The following is a 20,825-nucleotide window of genomic DNA, read 5'->3' as shown; positions in this document are numbered from 1 at the left end:
CTGATCAAGAAGACGTGATAAGGCTGCCTTCACACGACTGGAGGAAGCCCTGTGTTCACATTTCCTGGGCTTCGTGGGGCCACCCTGATGTCTGCTGGAGGAACAACACAAGCAATCCTGAAGTTTTCTTGAGTGCATTGATGACAAAGTCCTGACACAGCTGATCAAGGAGACAGCTAGGGAAGGGTGTTCTGCTAAAGCTCATGCTTATGCACAAGGAAGAACTTGTTGATGTGAAGGTAAGGGGCAGCTTTGGCTGCATTGACTATCAGATGGTGGGGTTCGATTCAAGATCCTGCAAGGAGGGAGCAAAGGAAAAAAAAAAAAGATCACGAGCTTGGCGTTCAGGAGAGCAGACTTTCACCTTTTCAGATATCTGCTTAGAAGAATCCCATGAGATATGGTCCTGAAGAGAAGAGAGGCTCAGGAATGCTGTTTGAGTCATGCTTAACCTGCCTTTTAGCCTTCTGTGATGAGACAGCTGGCTTGGTGGGTGAGAGGAGAGCACTGGATGTTTTTTAGCTTAACTTTAATAAGGCTTTTGGCACTGTCATAATGTCATCAGACAAACTGATTAAGTACGGACTAGGTAAGTGGACAGTGTGGTGGATTTAAAACTGACTGAAATGCTATGCTCTGAGAGTTGTGATAACTAGCACGAAGTCCAGCTGGAGGCCAGTCACAAGTGGTGTATCCTGGGGGGTCTGTATTGAGTTGAGAACTATTCAGCATCCTCATTAATGATGTAGGTGGGACAGAGTTCAAACACCCTCAGCACATCTACAGACGATACAAAACTGGGAGGAATGGCTGATACACCAGATGGTTGTGCTGCTGTTCAGAGGGAGGTGGACAAGCTGGAGAACTGGACCAAGAGGAATCTCATGATGTTCGACATGTAAAGTCCCCGACCTCAGAAGGAATAACACCCTGCAGCAGTATGTGCTGAGGGGCGGCTGGCTGGAAAGTAGCTTTGCCTGGAAGGACCTTGGGGTCCTGGTAGGCAAGAAAGTGACTGTGAGCCAAGAATGTATCCTCGCAGCAGTGAAGGGCAGCGGCATCCTGGGCTGCGTTAGGAAGAGTGTTTTCAGCAGGTCAAGGGAATTGATCCTTCGCTTCAACTCTGCACTGGTAGAGGCCACGCCTGGAGCGCTGTGTCCAGTTCTGGGCTCCCCAGTACAAGACAGACGTGGACTTACTGGAGGATGTCCAGCGAAGGGCCACAAAGATGATTAAAGGACTGGAGGATCTTTCATATGAAGGGATGCTGAGGGAGCTGGAACTGTTCTAGCAAAGAGAAGGTTCAGGAAGGTGTGGGGAGGAAATCTTTCCAGTGTGTGTAAATACCTGATGAGAGGGAAGGAGGAAGAGGGAGCCAGACTCTTCTCAGCAGTGCCTGCTGACAGGATGAGAGGCAGTAGGCACAAATTAAAAGCCAGGAAGTTCAATGTGAACACAAGAAATTTTTTTTTTTTTTTTTTTTTCCCAGTCTGAGGGTGGTCTCTTCCAACCTAAATGTTTCTGTGATTCTGGGGGAGGGGGGTGGGGTGTGTTGGTTTTTTGTTTTTTTTCTGAAGTTGACAGGAGTAAAGTAAAAACACCTTTTCATTTTCTTAAGCCTCACTCTTCTGGATTTCAGGTTTCATAGCTGCCTTCTACAACTGAAGTACTATGTTGTGTTACATTTGAGAACCAAGGCCATTTCTATTGTCCCCAAGGTTGTTTTTTTTTCCTCCATTCGTTTCTGAATGAATAGTCCTCACTTAGGGACTATAATGGATGCTAGTCCTGTTAAAGGCCATCAGGAAATCCAGGTGAAGCAGTGGTTAGTTACTAGAGTGTTTTTAAGCAACATAACTTTGGAGTTGCTGGTCAATAGCTCTGTAGATATCTCTGCCAAGTGTGCTGATACTACTAGAACATCTAGGGGCATCTGTGCTCCTCAGGGTTGTACTGAGGTTTTCATGTGAATAAACCCAAGATCGACCTTCAGATCATCGTTAATGTATAGGGCACAGCTTGGAATTGATTCAAACTTGCATAGACATGTGAACTGTCATTTGAATATAGGTAGCAGTTACTAAACGTAGAGTTCTTCAAGTCGGATAGTCCATGTGCAAGTTTGGTTCATACCCTCTTTTCCTTTTCTCTCAAGTCTTACAACTCTCTCTAGAGATTGAAGGGTGAGAGGAACTGAAGGTCTTCGTCAGCGTTGGGAGGATTGTCTGGTATACCTTTTCTGAGTATTGAGCATTTATGGGGAGAGACCACTCAAATATTGGTGTGGAATATATATACGTGGTTAGTCTGAACAGCTTAAAATGCCTTTTGCAAGCGAACAGCCACTTTTACGCTACTTGGTTTTGTACTGGAGAATTAATGATGATCCATGATCAAACATAAAGAAGTAGTGAAATAGTGAAATTCATATCAGAATATGAAAACTTAATGTGAGAAGGCTTTACTGCAAATGCTGTTTCTAGTGGTAGTTGCATTTGTGCTTAAAAAAATGAGAGGTGGTGGGACTCAACACACACTGTACTTCCGCAGGTGGATTGACCTTGGCTGGCTTCCAGACCCCTACCCAGCCGCTCTCTCAGGCCCCCTTCTCAACAGGACAGGGGAAGAAAATAAGGTGGAAAAGTTTGTGTGTCACCATAAAGACAGGGAGATCACTTAGCAATTGCTGTCATGGGCAAAACAGATTCAACTTCTGAAAAAGTGATTTAATTTATTGCCAGTTAAAAGATAGTAGGATGGTGTGGAACAAATACAAAGCTAAAAACATCTTACCTCCACCCACCCCTCCTGCTTCCTAAAGGCTCAACTTCACTCCATCATCCCCAACTCTTCTACCTCCTCACCCCCCAGAGTGGCACAGGGGGGATGGAGAATAATGGGGGTTGCAGTCTGTTCCTAACACTCAGTCTCTGCTGCTCCTTCCTTCTCATACATATTCCCCTGCTTCAGTGTGGAGTTCCTCCCACAGGGTACCATCCTTCATGAACTGCTCCACCGTGGGCCCTCTCTGTGGGCTGAAGTCCTTCAGGAATAGACTGCTCCAGCGTGGGTCCCCAATGGGCCGCAGTTTCTGCCAGAAAACTTGCTTCTGCATGGGCTTTTCTCCAAGGGCTGCAGCTCCTGCCAGGAGCCAGCTCCAGCATGGGCTCTCCATGGGATGCATCTTGCTTCAGGGCATCTCCCTCTGCTGCAGTGTGAGGTCTTCCAGGGGCTACAATGTGGTTATCTGCTCCGCCGTGGTCCTCCACAGGCAGCAGGGGGGCAACCTGCTTTCACCATGGTCCCTTCCACAGGCTGCAAGGGAATCTCTAGAGTGCCTCCTCCCTCTCCTTCTTTAATGACCTTGGTGTCTGCAGTGTTGTTTCTCTTACTTCCTTCCCCGCCTCCCTCCCCACCTCCCAGCAGCTGCAGAGCATTTTTTGCCCTTTGTTATTATCACAGAGGTGCCACCAGTGTCAATTATGGGCTGAGCTTTGGCCAGGGATGGACCTGTTGGAGCCAGGAGGAACCGTCCATGTCCAGCACGGGGCAGCTCCCAGCCTCATCTCACAGAGCCCACCCCTGCTGCCAACACCTTGCCGTGTAGACCTAATACACTTGGCCTTAGTAAGTCTAATACAATACTCTACTTCTAAGGCAACTGCACATGGCCTGGAACTGAAGTTTGCTTTGACTCTGGTTATTTGATGCACAAAACCCAGACATGGACAAAAATAGATTTGTGGTGTCTTTTGTATGATGGTAGCCAGGAGTCTCAGCTCTTAAGAAAGTTTGGCTGCATGTGTAAGAAATTTGGTTATGGTGGAGTAAGCATTCATCTTTGTATTCTCAGCCCGTGCTGGTATCTGGTGTCCATAAGAAGTTGAAGTCAGAGCTTTGGAAACCAGAAGCTTTCAGCCTGGAATTTGGAGATCAAGATGTAGATTTGGTGAACTGCAGGAACTGTGCCATAATTTCAGACGTGAAAGTGCGTGACTTCTGGGATGGCTTTGAGATAATATCTAGTAAGTAATATCTATGGCTGACTAGTTTAACTGAGCAGTCTGTCTTGCTACCTTCAACTCCCTCCTTTTCCACCTATTTTCTCAAAAAATAAAAAATAATAACTAAAAAAAAATCCATATAGCTATAAGTCTCACCCAAACAAGCCATTGCTCATTTGATGTAGCGCACCCTAGAAAATATGTTACTGGTGGAGATTAGGGCAGGGCTGCCCAGCAAAACTTCATCTGTACTAAAGCGTGTTGATGTGTGTTACTTCCATGTGTCAAAAGGTGATCCATTTAATGGAAAATTACTTTTTTTTTAACTTTCCTTAGTGGAATTAATCATCAGTTTCCATTATTAAGACAGTAAGTGATTTAACTACCCTTGCTCTCTTTCCAACCTCAATATTTATTGTAAAACTAAAGGGAACCTGCAGTGCTAAAACAGACTGGGGCTTTTGATGCTAAAACTCAGACTTGGTAGAATACATCAACCAAGTAAACTTGACATTGCAAATTATTTTTGTAGTAGATCATCTGCAAGTACAAATACCTGTTTATATGTATTATGAATAACAATGCTGTATGCGTACCTCATGTAATAAAACATTACTCAATGATGGAGTTCTTTGAGAGAAACCTGTCAAGTGTGGATGTGAAAGCTAACTAGTTGAAATTCCTGGGGATATAACTGGCCAGATAAAGAGCTTCTGAAAAGTAGAATGTGCTATTTTAGATTGTATATACCTAGATCAGAGTGATTTTATGTTTACAGATGTTAGAGTTGTAACGGTTCATTGCAATGTTGCCTATTTTTAGGGTCATATATAAAACGTTTTCTGTATTTATTGCTATGTGCACATAGCAGAAATGGGGAACTATTGGATGACTTAATGGACTGTTCAACAGCGAACAAAATTCTAGATTTGTAGACCAAGAATATTCCCTTCCTTAGTCATTTTTCAGTCAAAGAGCTCCGAACTTTTGACTTATTTTTATATAGTTCCAAGTACAGAGTCTTGTATTTTGTACTGTTAAATTTCATACTATTTCTGTTATTACTCAGAAATAAATGGCCTAGAAGGATATAACAGTGTGGTCTTTCTGTGCATCAACGGTAATTGGGAAACTTCACAAACTCTTCACTTTTGTGCTAAGGTCATTCATGAAAATAGTAAATTTGTATGGATCAGGTTATCTTTGAGAAATGTTATTTGTAGTTTGTCTCCAGACAGATGTGCTTCTTTCATCAAAATCAGTTGCTGCTTTTCTTTTAGACAATGCCTTTACCACACATCCTATGAGAACTGTTAGTGATCTAGGTTGGAAAATCTGATCACTTTTGCTAGGTTTTTTAAAATACATTTTATTTTAATGTTTTTCAGCCATGTGCAGTCCCTAGTTTAGAAGAATATTATTTGCTACTAGTCCAGAGATTTCACACACTAACTCATGTGAAGACTGTTTGCAAATTATATAATGACTCTGACTTCTCCACATTACATGAATTTTAGATTTCTCAACTATATGGCTGGTTTCTCCCCCCCCCATTTAAGTTAATGAAGATATGTAGAACAGCCACTGAATTTGGAGGTGGTGTTGAGATAATTGCTTAATTGTTCTATATGATACTTTATTTTACTTAATTTTAATCTTGTGCTGTTTGCTTTTAATATCTTTGAGTTCTAAGTGGACTTTTAGCAGGTCTAACTTTTTTGTTTTAATCCTTCTTAGACCTGTTTTTTCTTTGCTGCTTAGATTGTTTTCTGGGTTTTGTACAGTTTTGTGTAATTTGTCAGATCTGTATGTTTTCCTCCAGGTAGCTCTTGACTGTCCTTTCTGGATAGCCTTCCTACAAATTTCTTCTACTTTTTGGAACAAAGATTCTTGATGATTTCAAACTCTTGAATACGGGAAGTTCTGAAATGTCTTTAAATTCAAATCCTTGAGCTTTTCATTTTATTTGCCTCTCTAAAATCCGTAGCTCATCAAAATTTGTTTTCTTCAAATCAGTCACTTTGCTTTACATATCTGCAGTTCTTAATTCCTTTAAATTTCATTTAAATAATTTTTTATATTGCAAACTAAAGCTGTCTTCTGTAGCCTGTTGATACATAACACAGGTGTGATTCACAGATTTCCAAGTCCTAGTTTCTTAGATACGCTTTCTCTTTTGGTGCTGTCAGCAGCTCTGCTAAGTCTGGGTAAGATCAATTGCTTTTTGTTTCACTGACAATCCTTGGTAAGGTAGGAAGTGGTAAAGGATGTTACTTTCTGGGAAGAAGGGGGTGTGAAGGTGTCGGATTGCAGTACATCCAGTTCTCCAACTGATAGCTTCATGTAGAGTTGTGAAGAATCTGGTAGAAGAGTGAACTTTGTCTCTCTCTAAAATGTTAAGCTGAGTCTTCTAAGCTGCTGCAGGTACCACTTTCAGATTCACTCTTTTAGCCATTGTAACATCTGAGGCAAAACGGCAGTTGATGTGGTCAGTGCTGTCATACATCCACTGTTGTGTACATAATGTCATCTTTCTACATAACCCACTTTGTTACCAGTCAGGACTCGAGTACAACTCTTGAAGAACATATGTTTGAATGCGGCACCCTGCTAATTTGAGTGCCCCCAGCACTCTCAAATTTAAAAAATGAAAGGCTGTCTTCCTCAGTAACCACCTGCCATTTAGCTTTTTTGAGGGTGGTGTACCATGGTTTCTTGGGTTATACTGAGGTTAGAGTTGATTTCAGAGCATCAACCAGTAACTTGAATTTCATGGAAGCACCGTTCCTCTTGAAATGAAAGATAAAACTCCTTTAGACTTTGGTAAAAGTAGTATAGCAGAATGCTTTGGAAAAGCTTGTTTTTGGAAGTTGAATAAAAAGTGAAAACTATTCTAAGACTTAGATCTGCCAAACTTCTGCTGTAGGTAATGATATATATATCTAATTGTTAAACTGTTGTTTGGTCATACTATGATGATGCTTGGAAGCCCATAGAAAAATCAGGATCCATTTTATTGTGCAATGTAAGAGGTCTTGGTACAAAAGACTTACAACTTAAACAAGGTAATGGGCTGTGGTAAAAAGGTATTACATGAAGAAATCTTAATTTGTTTCTTGCAGAACGGCTCAGGTCAGATGATGGTCAGCCAATGGTACTAAAGTTAAAAGATTGGCCTCCGGGGGAGGACTTTAGAGATATGATGCCTACAAGGTGAGTAAACCTTAGTATCAATGCCTACAGGACTGCTGTGGGCACTACAGGGGTAAAACGTGCCTTTATTCTCTTTTTGCTCTCTAGGTTTGAGGACTTGATGGAAAATCTTCCTCTTCCTGAATATACCAAGAGGGATGGCAGACTGAATTTGGCTTCTAGGCTGCCAAGCTACTTTGTCCGTCCTGACTTGGGCCCCAAAATGTACAATGCCTATGGTATGTAAGAATAGTTCTGCAGATGTTGATTTTTGTGACTCTTTTTTATACTTGGGGCATACGCAAGGCTGTGGCATTAGTCAAAACTCAGTGCTTATCCTAGAGCATGGTGCCGTTTTTTTTAATTGGTCCTGCGATCTGTTCCTCTGCTAGTCCACTCTCTGTCAGATGTGCCCTTTTTTGCCTTGTGGTTTCCAAGAGATGTACATATGATAGACAAAATTTGCAAAAAATTATTATTTAATACATTTTATGAGCCTAATATAAATACAGGGTTCAGGGAGAAGTTAGTATCTTTTTGAGACCAACTGATACATTGGAGAGCAAAATTAACCAGCTTCTGGGCACTTTGGTCTATGTGTTCATGTTTCCAACCAGGGTTGTAGTTTTCTTCATCCATGTCTAACAACATAAACCACAGACAACATGCAAGATAATACTGTTGGCGTGTTCAGCTACCTGAATTGGATAGTTATGTCCTCTTAAGACTGTAGTTATATAGTAGGTAAAAGATGGAGCTGAACACATACCCTGCATGGGGCTGTGAAGCATTAAACTTTCAAATGATTGTCAATATAGCAGACTGTGTAGGATATATAAACAATTAATGCATGTTGTATCAACTTGAATTATTTTGGTGCCTGAATGTACTGACTTTGAGGTCATGGCCAAAAGCAGGTTTTGGAGACTTTTAAACTAAAACTTAAAAGTAATTAATTAATAATTATTATTTTTAATTTTAATTTAATAATTTGATTGTTAAAGTTCCAGATACTTTTCAGTGACCGTTTTGTTTGGAAGCAGGTGCTTTTGCAATCTTGGAGTAAGAATAATAACATTTAAAGTGGTTGTTCTTTTCATGTATGGAAAAATGTTGAGTCATACTGAAAAGGAAAAAGTTGCAACCATCTTGCAAAGCAAGTATGTGGAAGCAAACTTACCCTAATGTAACTTCCGTAGTTCTCTTTGAATATTGATGAGATAGGGATGCAGGGTTCTTTTAGGTTTTGCATTCAAATTATCAATGTACCTGCAGTAACAACTCACCTGAGGACATGAAAGATTTTTCATTGTTTCATCTCTCTGAAAAAGTGTTTTAGCTCAATAACCAAATATGGATTAGACAAGCTGTAAACCAATATATTGCAGTTCTGAGAAAGTGTTTGTGGGGTTATTTTGGTTTTTTTAGCAGTATGACATCACAAATAAAAGTTAAAAAAAGGGGGGGAAATTGTGAACTTAGTCAAATTAAGCTTATTGAGTATTTAATGGTGTTTAGTGTTTTAGTTTGTGTATTACTTTACATGTAAGTTGAGTGAAGCAGGTTGTACACCAAAGAGCTTACAATGTAGTGAAGCAATATATATGAGTGCGGCAAGAAGCAAGGTAATCGGTGACAGCTAACTTGTCTTTGTGTGTTGCTAGCAATGGAAGGAATGGATTCATTTTGTTGAATTTATCTTAAATGTCAAATTTTTATTTTACTTTGTATCAGAGGTTATGGAGGGAGTGTTGACATCATTTTTTTAGCATAGAATGTAACCCTATACGATTTAATCCTTCTTAGATGTATAGGTCTTGGTCCGAAGAGAGAAACTATTACACTTCATTTACTTTCAAGTTAAAAGAAAAAATTTAGCTAGGTCTGTCTTCAATAACAGTTTGATATCTTTTTGCTCTTAACTGCTTTATAGACAAAGATGGACATACATATAACACGAGTAATTCTATCTATGGTGAATAAAAGTAACTTTTCTAGTGTAATAAATGTATTTTGGTTGTAAATATATGGCTTTCTTTTTGGACTCTGTGGTGCAAATAAGTTCTCAGTAGTGAGGTAAAGTTTTTCATATGCTGAGCATTTTAAAGCATTAAGATAGAGAAATTGTGATGGAAGCTTGATTGTTAAAGTGATACTCAGTTACCTAAATAAAAGACCTATTTACAGAAGTTAACCATGAAGAAATCTTATTCCCTTCAACAGGTTTTGTGTGTAAAGGACCCTGAAATACTGACCAATTTTTGTATAAAAATACCTGAACTGTTTAACAGAAGACTTGCAATGGATATTGTATTTGTATTTCCCAGCGTACTCTGTGTGACTTAGACCACTAGCAATTAATTAAGGAAAGAATGACACTTCTTGAATTGTATCCTGCTGCATCTGGCAAAGCACAGTTTTGAGGTGGAGATTGTAAAGGCCCTCACTTGAGGTCAATAATCAACCTATCTTTTGTGAATTTATCTGGCCTGGTTTTTTAACCTATATATTATGTTTCTCTGTGTTTATATTTCAGTTGTGCTTTCTTAAATAAGACACTGTACAGTGAGTTGAGTTGCTGTCCCCAGAAGCTTATATTTTAAGTAGAAAAGAGATAAATACAGCGGTGACTCTAAAATACAACCAGTAGTCTTGTGGTCATACTTACATTAATGTTTGACAATACAAAGATTTTTTTAATCTTCTGATTTTTTTCCCCATGTTACTTGCTAGAGGAGAGATGGTAAAGCAAAAGTAGAGAGACAGAGTGCTATTGAAGGGTCAGAGGAAGAGAGAAGTATGTGTTATATGAGTAGGTGAAAGAATTAAGCAGCAAACATTTGAAATCTTTCTCCATTACTCATAGCCACTTGAGAGGGGTAAGATCATCCAATGTATAAAGGTATAAGCACTTGAGAGTCTGCAGGTGTTTTTCCTTACTTGGTTGTAATCTGAATTGTTAATGATGAGTTGGACAATAACTGCTGGGAATTCAACTGATCATATGGATTTTACAGCTGAGTATGAGAAAATAATGAACTGCTTATACTTGTAACAGTTCAATGACTTGCTGCACACAGTGTGATGCTGATGCCACTTATAGTAGTTGGGTTTCTCTTGTACCTTCAAGCAAAGGAAAACAGTGCCAAAGAATGCCTACTAACTTTGTATTATGAAAGCTAAGTTCCCTGCTACAGACTTTAGAAGTGACCCACAGAGAGACAAAATTGTAAAGTACAAGTTCAGGCTTTGTTTTTAAAATGCTTGTTTTCTCATGAGTTGCATGAACTGTATTTACTACTTCTATTTCCTGTAAAATAAAACTACTAGTTATCAGTAAACTTTTTACTTATGTCTCTCATGAAATGAAAATAACTACTTCAGCTGCCCTTAGACATTGGTTTCTGCTCTCACTGCTGTGTAGAGTTAGCGTTCTGGAAAGATCTTTCAGGCTGGTTATTTCTAGAAGAGTCTAAATAGAACTTGACTTTATTTTACACTCTATTATAGGCTTAATTACTGCAGAAGACAGACGAGTTGGTACCACAAACCTGCACTTGGATGTGTCTGATGCTGTTAATGTCATGGTGTACGTTGGGATTCCCATTGGAGAAGGGACCCATGATGATGGTAATGTTTGAGGAAAGCTGTTTTCTGTCTGTTAAAAAATCAGTAGTGTGTGTGAGAAAGAAGACTGTACCTTTTATTGTTTAAGCTTGTCATAGCTATGAGATACAATCTGAATCTACAAGGCAGTTTGCTGCGTCTGCAGCACATATTTCAAAATGCATTAATGCATTCTTGGTTCCCAACTGTGGAAGCTGCAGAGTTTGGCTAGAAATTAGATATCTACCTGAAGAAAGGAGGAGAAAGGGTGGTAAGTTACTCTTTCTTCTCCTTCTATTTGAATAATTGTAGTTAGTTCAGATTGAATTCATGACTAAGCTTTGTGATTTGAATTGTGATCATTTGGCATATTTCCTGAATTTTAAGATGAACCTTGATGGTCTTAGAAAGGGCAGTGTATGATGCAGCAGGTGCAGTAGCAGTGTGACTGGATTTAGTGGCTCAAAATGCTCCTTCCTCTTCTATATGTCAAAAATCAGAAGCTTTGTCATCATATTGCTTTTATGTGGATTTTGCTTTCAGAGGTTCTGAAAACAATTGATGAGGGAGATGCTGATGATGTAACAAAGCAGCGAATCCATGAAGGAAGAGAGAAACCTGGAGCATTATGGCACATCTATGCTGCCAAGGATGCTGAAAAGATACGGGAGCTTCTCCGGAAGGTATGTTGGTTATAAAGGAGGATTGAGCCCACAGAATTCATGACTAAACTTGCTTACAGCAACTGAATGATACGAATTGCTGTCAAAATCAAGTGCACAGGTATTATTATGCTGTCTTTGAGGATATTAATAGTTATTACGTTCCCAGGTTTTCAGCCTGGTCTAGAATTTTCATACTTGTGCATGTGTCACTAGTTAAGACCTAAATGAGCTTAATGAAAGTAATGTCCTACCTTGAAATAGTTTGTTTGTCATGTTTTTTGGTACAGAGCTTTTTGTGAGCCAGCAATATCAAGGTGCTGTGTCATGGTTTCCCTCCCACCCCCACCCCATATCTCGGCCCTAGGTTGGAGAAGAACAAGGCCAAGAAAATCCCCCAGATCATGACCCCATTCATGACCAAAGTTGGTACTTGGACCAGACCTTACGTAAGCGACTCTATGATGAGTATGGTGTACAAGGTTGGGCAATAGTGCAGTTCCTTGGAGATGCTGTGTTCATTCCTGCAGGTGCTCCCCATCAGGTCAGTATGCCAACTTTAGGCCATATTGACAGAGTTGTAATTTGAGGTGCAACAGAACTTGACTTCAAAATAACTGTTAGTTAATATTGCTGACTTAAGTTCCTTTTTCTGTGTATGCAGTTCTTACAGGAACTACTTGAATTGGATCGTCATTATTATGTTAGTAGAAATTATATAAATAAATACCTGAATGATATGAATAGTTTTCCAGTTAAGAAAAAAAAAAGTAGGGTGAATGGTGGGAAAACATTTCTGTGTAATGAAACTTCAGCCAAGGGAACGGAATTCCAAGAAAGTATGGAGGACAGCAGAGAATTTGCTTTAGGGAACACTAGTGTATGTGGGAGAGTAGGCAACATTTGAGATGTCGTGTATTTTGTTCTGGTTTTACTATTAGATGCAATTCTGTGTGAGATCAAATAGACTTCAGTTCCTGTTTCTGATAAGTAAATGTGGAAGAACCTAACGTACAGGGGTGGGGGGTGGGTTTTGTATGATTCACTCAGTCTTGATGTATCTGTCATCTGATATGGGATTTTTAGGTCCATAATTTGTACAGCTGCATTAAAGTGGCAGAAGATTTTGTATCTCCAGAACATGTGAAGCACTGCTTCCGTCTGACCCAGGAGTTCAGGCACCTGTCTAATACTCATACAAACCATGAGGATAAACTGCAGGTAACCATTTTATGACAGAAATCGCTAAATACGTCCTGTGTTTTGCCAGCTTTGTTCAGTACTAGAAACGTGTAGTAATGATTGAAGAAAAAAAATAACAACATTCCACAACTGTGGAAGTTCTTATTTGGTAAGGATTGTAAACATAATATGCCTATGTGTACAGTATTATGTAAACAAAAATTAGGAATAAACTTTTGGATTTTCAGAGAACTTTCCCACTATTGGACTAGTACATGTGTTGGTATTAACAAATTTTTAAATAGCTGAATCCTGAATGACAGTGAAGCGTAGCAGTGGGGAAAACAAAAGGGAAAAAAGCAGTGTTTTGTTTTGAAGAGGTATGTTTATTTGATCAAGGACACTTGTATTTGTTTATTTATTGCCTAAAGGAAAATTGCTCTGAAAATGAAGTCTTGCTTGTTTAAATCAGGGATATGGTTTAGTGGGGGACTTGGCAGTGTTAAGTTTACGGTTGGACTCCATGATCTTAAAGGTCTTTTCCAACCTAAATGATTCAGTGATTCTAAATTAATCCCAAACAAGAAAATTAAAGATGTTTTGGTTTGAAGCAATGTGACTGCTTAAACTAATAATTATGTACAGAACTTATGCATTGAAGTAGTACAGTAGATACAGATGTGGAAATGTGTCTGTAAATGAATAGGTTGAAAATGAATAGTGCTTATTATTTAAAAAAAAAAAAAAAGAAAAGAAAAATGTAACTGCTGGCAAAGTGGAACTCAGTACTCCTGTGAAAAGGAATAGTGGTTGTATTGGTGCCTCACAGCCAAACTTTACCATTTTTCTTTGTCATTTTTTGTGTATATTTTTATAGTATTTTTATATAAACATCTGTCTGTATTTTTATATATATATTGAAAGTACACAGAGACAATAACTCACATAAGTGATGCAGAAGACTGAGATCATAGGTACATAAGCAAAAAATGATAGAGCTTGGCAGTTAGTTGAGCAAGGGCAATTAAGCTATTGACTTAGAGGTGGAACTGTTCTGTTCAACACCTAGAAATTGAATTCAAATTAACTTAGATCAGAAAAATCAGAAACAAGATACGGCTTTGATTGTTAAACAGCTAGGCATGGAACAGATAGGTGTGAGTACTAGTGGATTTTTCATCTCTGATATTGCTCACCTTTCCAGAAGATGCACGAATTAGAAGAATTTCTAGCCTCCATGCAAAGGCAACAGGATGATTTGTTGCATTGTCATACTTTACATAGGATTAAACCATATTATTTTCTTGCTCCTTTTGGATTTGATTCACTTGAATCTGTAAATGACTCACATCACAAGGACTTCCTCAGAATAAACTCATACGCGTGACTTCATAGTGTGCTTCCTCCTAGCTCTCAGAAAAGAGAGACTTTATCTTAAAATAACTTACGTAAATATATATTGCTGGGACACCAGAAAATGAGTTAATAAATCAGTGCATGTGTCTAAAGTATTTGTTGTCTAACCATGACAGTTAAAATTTGCGCTGTTGATATCCTGAAGCAGTGATAGTATATATGTTGTGTATACTTGCCAACTATTACGAATTCAGCTGTCAAAGTTGATTACATAGGTATGTAAAGCTCTTCCTGTTAGTCTGTAGAAGTTGATTTTTTTTTTCGCTGTTGCAGGTGAAGAACATTATCTACCATGCAGTGAAAGATGCTGTTGGCACACTGAAAGCTCATGAATCCAAACTAGCTAGATCGTAGGAACTGCTAATTCCAAATGCCCTGTGAAGTAAGCCTATTGCTCACAGTACATACAGGGACTGCACATGACTGCCTCTGCAGGAGCAGAGGCTTCTCACTAAGAGCTGGTGTGGTCAGTATTACACACGCTCTTCAGCCACTGTTTTCTACGCTGCCTCGACACTGAAGGTCTAATGGCAGGTCACAGTTACATGCAGAATTCCAGATTCTAACGAAAGGTGCCATGTCCCTTTCCTGTGGCCTTTTGCAAATTGGAAGAACATGGAAACTACTCGGTGTTCCTGCATATTATGATTAGAAATGGTATAAAGAGTGTGGATGGTTTTTTTTCCTCATGCCTAGTTATTCTCCATGAAGTTAGAAGGAATGTGCTGGAGGTGGGTTGTACTACTGCAGAAGTAGGTGACAGCTGCTGAAGGAGTGTGACCAACAGTAGCCCAACTGCAGAAATTTAAGCAAACTTCCCATGTGAGATACAGGCCAAGGAAAAGAATAAAGGTATTCTCTGCACTCCCGTTCTTGTAGCCATTTCTCTATACACTGTAGAGTTGCAAAAATAAAGGGAGAACCCACTTTTTCCCCCAGGAGACTCCAGAAATAGGAGAATTGTGTATTTAGTGAAAAACTAGGTTTGTAGTGAAACAGTTAATATTTCATGAAAGTAGATATTTTTAGTATTTTTGAAGTACCACAACTGTTCCTGGATTTTCAAGGAAAGGCGCATTATGTTTAGTCTTCCTTTCAATAAAATCAAGAAGTGATTTTTAGAAAACAGTCCAAAATAGCACAAAAACAGCCAAAGGAGAGTGAATAGAAATTGATACCCCACCTCCCTTGCCCATGTTCCTCAGCCATCTTTCCCCCTCTCCCTATGCCACCCTGCTTCCTCAGAATGAGAAGTAAAGGAGTAGTATAAACTCTTTTCTCATGTGGAGATGTTGTACATCTCTCCCTGCACTGGTGACCACAGGCAATAGTTCACCCAATACCAGTGCTAGCTGAAAACATCTATCCTTTCCAAAGTGAAGGAGAAGTTAACTTCCAGTGTCAACTTTGTCCAGAACTATTTTAAGTAAAATGTTCCTGCTTGATAGAACTGTATTCAGAATTTACTAATGTCAGCATTGATGCAATGGATTTCATTGTCCGGGTACATGGGGAAATGTATCTACCTTATATCCAGCTGTACTGTAGTGCCACCTGCAGGCCTGTTAATATGTTCACGGTTATTTCATTTTTTAAAAAATAAAAGTCATTTACTGTAACAGCCTGGGCAGTTTCTTTCAGACTTGTACACTGATCTTCCTGCTTTGAGTTTGTCTCAGCTTCTGCCTCTGGTAGTGTAGGCTACCTGTTAATTTCTTGCCCTGTGTCTGACCAGAAGGCTTGTGTGTTTTATGCCTGGTGTCCCAAGTACCTACTGGGAGCGTACCAAGCTACCTGCAGATGCTTGATTCTCACAGATAGCTTGAGTGGAGGATCCGTCTTGTCGTAAACAACATCTCTTGTGCTGTGCTCCCTACCTCTCACTATATTCCTAACAGGTTGGGGTTCAGAGCTGCCCTCTCCACTGGAGATACGGATGGAGTGGTAAAGGTTCCCTGGTTTTTGATCTTGGAGGTTGTGATGGCAGCAGGAGTTCGGTTCACTGGCACATGGCATGCTGGCAGCTTCTCGGGTCGCTGACTGGGTGCAAGTAGTTCACTCCCAGGCTTTTGCTGCGTGCATACCCTTGTGGCTATCCTGTGAATATGGACTAACTCAGTCTGCTACAGATTAAAAGGATTATCCCAGATCCGTGAACCATTCAACTTCACCATATTCATATTGTGCGGAATTTCTTGTGCACTTTGGTTGTACTCCGTGCATACAACCCATTCTGCACGGTTAATTATAGCTGAGATGTTTCCCTCATTTGTGTGTGTGTACATCAGCAATTAGATAAAAAGATGAAGACTTAATTATGTGTAATGCAATAGCTTTGGTCATTTCCGATATAGTGATCTACACTAAGAGTTTTGCATCTCATGCTGAACCTTTCTTTGGTTTAAGTCTGTCAAACATTGCTTCTGTTTCTTGAATTTCTTCTTTTATTAATTATAGAGTACAATAAACCTAAAGCACTATTCAGCCAAAATCAGAGGAATGATTTGCACAGAAATTACTGATTAAGAAATATGTAGCAATCCAGATTTTAGACCAGAAGAGGACAGGAAGAATTTGTAAACTGATCTGGCAAATCAGTTCCAGTAACTTACATCTGAAAACTTTCATCCTGTATCTGGATTGTATGCATCAGGAGATAGAGGCTGCCACTTCTTTTGGTAAGTTTTTCAAAATAGGTAATTTTTTTTATATGGGGCAGAAATTTGCATTTATATAGATTCAAAATCCACTTAACAATTGTTCGTTTTCCACCAAGAGGAGGTCTTCAGTTGATTAAAAGCTGTAATTGTCAGCTCTTTGAATTGTGCTTAACTAAATAAAATTTAGCTGTTACTGTACAGCAATTTCAGAATTTCTGAAATAGAATTTTCACATATTGTGTATCTACAAACACATGGCTTTTTATTTATTATACTAATCAGCTATATTAATATGTATTACATATATAGATCATATATAACATTAATATATTAATGGCTGTGTGTATTATACATTACATATCTATTACATTTTATATGAGTATATATGTAAACCCCAGATGACTGCAAGGGTTTGTTTTGGTTTCTTTCAGACATGCTTAGCTTCTGCTCTCTACTGTAGCCTTACATGCTCAGGGATATGTTACAGTACTTGTAACTAGACTGTGAAGCTCACTGCAACTCTTATCATGTTGATGCGGGAAGTAATTGTATTTAGAGCTTCTACTACATCCTTTGACAAAATTGCAAGATTTAATTATGCTTTGTTTGAAAGTATGTACCTTTGTTAGCTTAGTAATTTAACTGGGCTCCAGAGCCTTTTTTCCCCAAGAAGTTTGTCTTCTGTTTACCCCTTTGGCCATTTTCATATCTTCAGAGTTCTTATGTGCCATTTCAGTCCCCCAATGCATCTGTCTTCCAAAATGTAGAATCTTTGCATAGAACCTGTTCAGTGCCTCTGATTATTCTTGTTGACTTTCTTGTGCCTCCTTTTGTTCAGCTACCGCATTTTTCAGGGAAGATGATTCAAACTACGTGCAGGGTTTTAAAGTTTGTTCACCATGCATTTCTGTGGTGAGATAACGTTGTTCATTATTCCTTTTTGAAGCATTCCTGTTGCTATATTACTTACTAATGCTAAGCATTGAGATTGCCAGTACTGATGACTGTAGTATCTTTCCTGAGTAGTGACAGCTAATCTGGGGCTTGTCACATACGTGTTTATGTGTGTATGATTAGGGTGCTCTCAAGGTCATGTGTTAGGATTCTTTCTTAACAGGGTTTGTGTGAAGGGTCCGTAGAAGTACTTACCCTCCAGTACCCACCACTAGTTCTATCATACTTGATATAGAGCTTACAGCAAAAGCAACCAGCCTAAGTGATTATAAAATTCTTTTAAGATGTACCATCAGTAGCTTTTATCACAGTATTTCCTGGTTACAGATTTTAAGGGGCAGCTGGTACGTTACCTGGAATGTAAGCAGATTAAAGGAGGCATAAATCAAGATTTTTTAAGCAGAGGGAAAATAAATACTTCAGTTGCATGTCTTAACATTTAATTTGCTGCTGTCATGGCATTTGTTCTACTGAATGCTGTCTTGCCATTACTGAATGGAGCTGCATAAGATATAGTGGGGATGTAACATTTTTGAATGTGTGCTTTAAGCTGTGGGTGTCTTTTAGCCAATGCCTTGTGGAACTGCAGACAAGTGGAAGCGGAAATTCAGGATTATATCGCTGTTGGCCTGCCTGAGTGAATTATGATTGCGTTCACAATACTGAAGCGTGCTGTGTGCTCAACCATGCAAGGGCATGCTCAACATTATCACTCAACAGTTACACAGAGCCTTCAAAATGGACAGGACATATTTATCTTTTTCTCTCAGTCTCAGATGAAGAGGAAGAAATCATGCCCCAGGTCTGAATATTTCACTTCAACCCAACAATTCCTTCCTTTTCTTGATGCTGATTAAAAATGTAACAATCTGCAAGAGTTAATTTTACAATACTTAATCTCTTCTCTGTTTATAAACTGTACTCTGAGGCAACTGAACTGGGCAACATACATACGGGAAAAATTAAGTACTTAATACATCAAATATTATGATCCATTTGTTGTTCCTCTGAAAGATTCTGAGACAGTCTCATGTAGAACCTGAGGATGTGGAATCATAACTGGAGCAGGGGAGTTTGATGTGAAGCAGTAACTTGAAATTACCTGCAACACAAAAAAGACGAAAGAAGTTAGCAGTTATGGATAGTCTTTAAAATGATTGCTTCTGTGTACATATGACTTCACTCTCCTTCCTCACTTCTGATAGCCCTTTGATAGCTCCCTGAGCTTCTACAGTTAGGAGGTGTTGGTTGAGCTGTGTGACACATGCTAGTGACTTATTCATGCATCAAGCATATTTTGTAAGTATTGCTTTGGTGGAAAAGAAGTGTTAAACTACACAGCATATGGGTGAAGCATAGCATGGAAGTACCTGTGGACAATGCGTCTTACAGGCTCAGGTTACTGGTAAGTAATCTTACCTTCTGATTCTGAACTTCAGTGTTTTCCCAAATTTAACCCCTGTCCGTCCAGGATGCATAGACCTGCTTGTGGTTACTCTCTCCCAATGCATCTCAGAATCTCAAATCTGCCCACAGCTTCCTTTCCTCTTAATTGGCAGTGTCTTTAAGCTCCCTATTATCAACCTTTGAAAAAGAGCTGCACACTCCCACAAGGCATTTGAAAAATAACCAGGCGGAACTCATCTTACTTATCTCCCTCATCCCCCCCATCCCCCCCTGCCTTACAAGAGCTTTTTATGTTATCTCTCTGCCTCTATATAGGCTAATAAGAAAATGGTAAAGTGAGTTTCAAGAGCTAGATATAAGAAAATACAGCTGCTTCCCCTAGGAAGGTCTCTTCTGAAGGCTTTCCATCTCAAAGCAAAACAGGTAAAGAAGGGAAATGTTCTCAGACTAATTTCCATTTCTAGGGCGTTACCTCCCACAATGTCAGTTTATACTGTCAGCTTGCACTTTTTCTGTGTTTTCCTTATCCGTTTCAGCATTCTTTTTCTTCAGAAAGGGTTCCCATTGTGATCTTTCACTTCGCCTTTTATCCTTCCTAAGACCGTTATTTATTCTGCTAAACTTTTCTAGAGGCACTCTTGTGTTCTTCAGCGCTGACTGATTGCTGTTCCTCTTCATTACTGCAGCTTTTGCCTGAACCTTGGCTTCAGCGGCATCTCTGGATCTGATCTGGCATTGTTCTAAATGTGGCTTTGCTTAAGCTGCGCTACTCAAGGAGCAGTTAGTTTGATTCCCGTGCTTTATTGTTCAGGCCATAATAGATTGATAGATATTTGGTCACCTATTTTAACCATTTGTAGAACACAAATTTGTCATGAGTTATTTCAGCAGTATCATATCTGCTACGAAAACATATAGCCTTAATCTGAAAACAATTGACGAATTGCTTGCCTGGGTAGGTCTTAAGATCTTAATTACACAGCACTATACAGTATTACTAATAACTTAAGAAAAAGAATACTACTAATACATCATTCTAATTTGATTTGACCTGCAGCTGGCTTTTGTTCCAAAAATAGCCCTTCAGTACCAGTAGTTTCTCCTTGTGGGAAGGTAAGTTAATGAATGATTTTTTCATTCTGCTTTATGATATGGAAAGAAATTGAGCTACTTATTGTTAGCTGTAAATTGCTAGCTTAAAATACCTTTCCTGAAGTTGTGAAGCTCAACATGTGTCTTGCCAATGAGCTGCCACTTAAGACATTCACAAGACCACCCGCTCTACTAATGTTGAAGTTCATATTCTGTTGTTCATACCACCGTTCATTTCTAATGCACTGTAAATCTTCATACTGCTCCTTGGCACATTAAATAGTTTAGAACACTAAGGTGCATTTTATTCACTTACCCATCCTGCAGTTATTTAGCACTCCCCTACTCTTCATACATTGTACTTGCTGGGTCTCTGAATTTTCTCTGTGATACGCATCTTCCACTCACCAGAGTATGAACACGTTATTGAAGTACCAGAGCTGTTGCCATGCTGGTCCCTGATATGAAATTGGTATGGTTAGAATTATTTTGGTGAAGGTTGTGTGTGTTTGTGTTACTTGGATGTGTGAGAGCAGATTCCTTTTACCCTATTTGTAGGTCAGTTATGCCATCAGTGGTGTAAATTGTGCAGTCCCTTATGCAATCACTTTGTGGCCATTCACATCCAAAAGCAGACTATGACAAAAGGT

General features: G+C 39.2%; 1 protein-coding gene across 4 annotated transcripts in view; it reads left to right on the top strand.

The window, feature by feature from the left end:
* The window catches only part of KDM3B (lysine demethylase 3B), a 66,406-nt gene extending 50,725 nt beyond the window's left edge, over positions 1-15,681 (top strand). For 2 of the 4 annotated variants that reach the window (XM_075441831.1, XM_075441832.1), the window contains 8 exons: positions 3,854-4,025; positions 7,127-7,217; positions 7,305-7,435; positions 10,707-10,826; positions 11,346-11,485; positions 11,832-12,008; positions 12,551-12,685; positions 14,336-15,681. In XM_075441831.1, the coding sequence (XP_075297946.1) occupies positions 3,854-4,025; positions 7,127-7,217; positions 7,305-7,435; positions 10,707-10,826; positions 11,346-11,485; positions 11,832-12,008; positions 12,551-12,685; positions 14,336-14,416 (1,047 nt within the window). In that variant the 3' untranslated portion in view covers positions 14,417-15,681. Of the gene's footprint in view, positions 1-3,853; positions 4,026-7,126; positions 7,218-7,304; positions 7,436-9,419; positions 9,449-10,706; positions 10,827-11,345; positions 11,486-11,831; positions 12,009-12,550; positions 12,686-14,335 lie in introns of those variants that run through there. The other 2 variants (XM_075441833.1, XR_012766065.1) reach the window with 2 other exon arrangements.
* The last annotated feature ends 5,144 nt before the right edge of the window (positions 15,682-20,825 follow it).

The sequence above is a fragment of the Opisthocomus hoazin genome, chromosome 22, assembly GCF_030867145.1.
Source record: "Opisthocomus hoazin isolate bOpiHoa1 chromosome 22, bOpiHoa1.hap1, whole genome shotgun sequence".
Lineage (NCBI taxonomy): Eukaryota > Metazoa > Chordata > Aves > Opisthocomiformes > Opisthocomidae > Opisthocomus > Opisthocomus hoazin.
This window is presented reverse-complemented; position numbering and strand designations above follow the sequence as displayed.